At 36.7% G+C, this 5,199-nt stretch overlaps 1 protein-coding gene across 1 annotated transcript; it reads right to left on the reverse strand.

The window, feature by feature from the left end:
- Positions 1 to 3,612: 3,612 nt before the first annotated feature.
- LOC106823663 (olfactory receptor 7G2-like) lies at positions 3,613 to 4,548 on the reverse strand. The gene has a single exon (XM_014829484.2). The coding sequence runs from the start codon at positions 4,546 to 4,548 to the stop codon at positions 3,613 to 3,615; it is 936 nt and encodes a 311-aa protein (XP_014684970.1).
- Between the last annotated feature and the right edge of the window lie 651 nt (positions 4,549 to 5,199).

Raw genomic sequence — 5,199 nt, forward strand, 5'->3', positions numbered from 1 at the left:
GAGATAAAGTCACTATTTTTAAGATATATCAGTACTCTCATGTTATTGCAGCATTATTTACAATATCCAGGACATGGAAACAACCTGAGTGTCCATCACTAGGTGAATGGGTAAAGAAAATGTGATATATATGTATATATATATATATATATATATAAATATATATGCACACACACACACATATATATATACAATGGAATATTATTCAGCCATAAATAAGAAGAAAATCTTACAACTTGCAACAACATACATGGAACTTGAGGACATTATGCTAAGTGAAATAGGTTAAACAGAGAAAGACAAATACTGTATGATATCACTTATATGGGGAATCTAAAAGGAAAACAAAACAAAAACATGAGCTCATTAGATACAGAGAATAGGTTAGTGGTTGTCAGAGGTGGAAAAGGGAGTGAGTGAAATGGGTGAAGGGAGTCAAAAGGCACGAACTTCCAGTTATAACATAAATATCATGGGTATATAATATACAGTATGGTGACTGTAGTTAATAATATTGCATGGAATATTTGAAAGCTCTAAGATGGTAAATCTTAGAGTTCTCATCACAAGAAAAAAATTTGTAACTATGTATGGTCAGAGATGTTAATTAGACATTGTGGTGATCATTTCAAAATATATACAGATATTGAATCATTGTGTGGTACACATTGAAACTAATATAATGTTATATGTCAATTATACCTCAACTTAAAAAGTAGAACTGCTATAGGCTCCTGTATCCCACTTCTGGGTATATATGTGAAGGGAATGAAATCAGTTTCTTGAAGTGATATCTGACCTCACGTGTTCATTGCAGCATTATTGAGAATAGCCAAGGTATAGAAACAACCTAAGTGTCAATTGATGGATGAGTTGATAAAGAAAATTTGGTGTATATATTTACTTACATATATGTCACATACTATCGTTTAGCCAGAAAAAAAAGAAGTTCTGTCATTTTTGATGACATGAGTGAACTTGGAGGACATTATGCTAAGTGCAATAAGCCCAACAGAGAAAGATAAATACTGCATGGTATCACTTATATGTGGAATCTTAAAAAAAAAATCTAACTCAGAGAAAAAGAGAGTAGAGGGGCCAGCCTTGTGGTCAAGTGGTTAAGTTCATGCACATTGCTTCAGTGGCCCAGGGTTTCACTGGTTCAGGTCCTGAGTACAGATGTGGCACCACTCATCAGGCCACGATGAGGCAGCATCCCACATGGCACGACCAGAGGCACTCACAACTAGAATATACAACTATGTAGTGGAGGACTCTGGGGAGAAGAAGAAGGAAAAAAAAAAAAGAAGATTGGCAAAAGTCGTTAGCTTAAGTGCCAATCTTTGAAAAAAAAGAAAAATCACTTATAAAAAAATGAAAGAAAGAAAAAGAGAGTAGAATGATTGTTACCAAGTGCTGGGGGTCAGGGGAATAGGGATATATTGGTCAAAGGGTACAAACTTTCAGTTATAAGATGACTATGTTCTGGCAATCTAATTTACAGCACATTGACTATACTTAATAATACTCTATTATATACTTGAAATTTGTGAAGAGAGTATATCTGAAGCGTTCTAACCAAAATAAATGGTAACTATGTGAGGTTATCAATGTGTTAATTTGATTTTGGTAATCATCTCACAATGGATATGTGTAGCAAATAATCACATTGTACAGTTTAAATATACAGCTTTATCTGTCAATTATACCTCAATGAAGTGCAAAAAGATTAAAATATTTTTTAAAAAATTCAAAATATTGCTATTTTTAATGTCACCATATATAATATAAAAATGGAGAGCATTTGTGACATAAATGGACCTTGAGGCTATTATTCTTAGCAAAAGAAGTCAGATAGAAAATGACAAATATGTATTATTTCACTCATATGTGGAAGATAAAAAAAGAATCACATATACAAGGAGAACAGATTGGTGGTTACCAAAGGGGAAGTGGGAGGGGAGAGGGCGAAAAGAATAAAGGAGCTCATACATATGGTGATGGATAAAACCTAGACTATTTGTGGTGAACAAGGTGCAGTCTACAGAGAAAATGAAAAATAATAATGCACACGACATTTACACAATGTTATAAGCCAATATAACCTCAAGAAATCATTAAATATATACATTAAATCATTAAATACATACATATATATGTGAGATATATATATATGTAACAAAAATCAGGAAGGACAAAAAAGTACAGAGCATTGAAAATAACTGCTAAAAGCAACATGATTGAATCTCAGAAGCACAATGATGAGAAGAACAAGGCAAGGATTTATTCATTAATTTTAAGCTTTAATACAGTGAAAGGAAGCAAATTTATTCAGTAAATTGTGTATAGATCTACACTGGAGTCATAGAGAGATGCACCAGAGGCTTAAGTTAATGACAGTCTCATAAGACAAGAATAATCATATGCTGGTTGAGTCAATCCAATTTCTAACTCCATGGCGGCATTACCTCCTCCTTTTCCCTGTATCTTCTCCATAGCTGTCTACCTTAAAAGCATACATGTGATTACATTTAGGGTCCACCCAGATAATATGGAATAAACTCCTCCTCTGAAAATATTCTTTTCCAAATTAGTACAATCACCCTTTTATCATAACTTAATACCCGCAAGTTAGGAAGGTTAGAGTGTGGATGTATTGTTTTGAGGGCCAACATTGAACTCACTACAGAGACATCATCTGGTCACTCCATGGAAACATCTAGTAACAACTTACCCAGAGAGGAATAGCAAGATTTCTGTGTCTGGGTATCATATTCAAGTATGACATCTTCATTTGCTGCCACCACCTAGTGACCCTGACAAGAACCAATCCTAGGACAAATCCTCTTCATGGAGAAATGAGTGAATCTCTACTCTTCTTGTACATTCCTTATCTCTGAAGTCTCTGTAATGAAAGATAACTCTCTTTATTGTTTGGTCATACTGAACTTGGAGTTTGTTTTTTCTTATTAGAACTGAAGGGTTTATCACAGTTGAATTTAATTATCACAATCATCTCATACCACTGAGATAATCTAATTATGCCAATTTTATAGACAATGAAACTTAATATGGTGGATGCTAATGCTGTCTCAGAAAGATACGGTTCACCAGTGACTGATCTCACTAATTACTAAATTGAGAAATGAAAGGTCAAATCCCTTGCCCTACTGTAAGCCTAACTTTGGGGAGCAATTAACATGTTCCTACCATGGGATCAGGTGGAAGCTAACCTGTAGATATGCCTACAGTCATATTTCAGTCCTGTCCCTGCCCTATCCACTTCCTAAAACTTTCCTTCTACTGAAGTCACACATACACACACACACACACAACAACAACACTAAAACTAGAATTCCTGCATCAGTCTCTGCTTCTAAGGAACCTGAGCAAATAAACTGAGTTTAGAGAATTGAAATCTCTTGTTAAACATCACAGAACCAGATAAAAAGCAAAGTCATGATTCAAGGCGAGGTTGATAGGTTCTTAGCCATTATGATATCTACTTATTTAGAAGAAATAGCAGATGGAAGAATCAGGCATTCTGCCTCACCCAGGATTTCTGTCACTTTGACTCATTCTATAATCCACAGTTCAAAGTAGATGGCACAATCACAGCAAAGGTCCTCTTCTGATGAAATTCCTCAAGGCTCCCTTCATATCCTTGTTCCTCAGACTGTAGATGAAGGGGTTCAGCATTTGAGGGACAACAGTGTACATCACTGAAGCCACTGTAGTCTTCCTGGAAGAGTTTGTCACTGCAGAACTAATATATACTCCAAAAGCTGTCCCATAGAACAAGGACACAACTGAGAGGTGAGACCCACAGGTGGAAAAAGCTTTAAGCTTTCCACCCACTGATGGCATTCTCAAAACAGAGGAGACAATTTGAGTATAAGAGAAAATGATCCCAGAGAGAGGAATACCCCCAAATAGGACAGCCATAAAATATATCAGAATGCTATTGATAAGTGTATCAGAACAGGCAAGCTTGAGGACCTGAGCAAGTTCGCAGAAGAAGTGAGGGATTTCCAGGTCCTTGCAGAAGGACAGCTGTAACATCATCAGACTGAGGAGGAGGGCATCCACAATGCTAAGAAGCAAAGAGAGTAGAATCAGCAGGCCACAGAGACGAGGGTTCATGATGACCATGTAGACCAGTGGGTGACAAATGGCCACATAGCGGTCATAGGCCATTACCGCAAGGAGAAAATTCTCAAATAAACCAAAAACCAGGAAAAATCCAATCTGAGTGAGGCACCCTATATAAGTGATGCTCTGATTCTGGGCTTGTATGTTCACAAGCATCTTTGGGATCGTGGTTGTGCTTACACAAATGTCAGTAAAGGAGAGACTGGAGAGAAAGAAATACATGGGAGTGTGGATTTTGGAGTCAGAGCTGAAAGCCAGAATGATGAGTAGATTTCCCACGATGGTGATCAGGTAAATGAGTAGGAACAGGCTAAAGATGAGGGGCTGAAGTTCTGCATTATCTGTCAATCCCAGGAGAAGGAATTCTGGAGCACCTGTGTGATTTTTGGGCTCCATGTTGTAGACAAATCTGAGGGAAGAAATCGAGTAAAAAGAAAATAAAAGTAATGGTCCCAGGATAAGCGGCAGAAGCGTCAACTGGGAACTTGCTGGAAATGAATAATGGTAGTAGCACTCCAGACTTCTGCTGATAAACTCTGGGTTGAATATCACTAGTCTATTTTAACAACCTCTACAGATGAACTTGATGTATGTTAAGTTTGAGAACCATTGCTAAAAAAGAAAACTTTATGTATATTGTGAGCCCAAGACAATATTCAAATCTTTCCCTCTGCTAATTTCTCCTTCCATCATCACCTCTCACTCTTCCTTTTCACTCTACTTTTTTTATTGACCCCTATATCTATTGACAACCAACCGTATTACCCGCTTTGTGCCAAGTCCTGAGACTGAAACAAAGATTAAGACATGGTGTTTCCTTCAGAAATGTTTCTTGCATCAAACAAACAGAAAAACAAGAAAGAAGTTATCTAACCTCTCTTGTAAAGTATGGTCCACAAACTTTTACATACTTCAGAATTACCTGAGGGCTTGATAATTTACAGGTGGGTTACATCAGATAATCATTCCATTTAAGCATGGGAAATGTTAGGTAACATGAGATTACATCAAGGACATGAAGTACCTGGTTAGTTCATGGCAAAGACT

The sequence above is a fragment of the Equus asinus genome, chromosome 20 (assembly GCF_041296235.1).
Source record: "Equus asinus isolate D_3611 breed Donkey chromosome 20, EquAss-T2T_v2, whole genome shotgun sequence".
Classification (NCBI taxonomy): domain Eukaryota; kingdom Metazoa; phylum Chordata; class Mammalia; order Perissodactyla; family Equidae; genus Equus; species Equus asinus.

Coding starts and splice junctions, on each gene's coding strand:
- LOC106823663 (XM_014829484.2), bottom strand. CDS start 4,548: ATGGAGCCCAAAAATCACACAGGTGCTCCAGAATTCCTTCTCCTGGGA.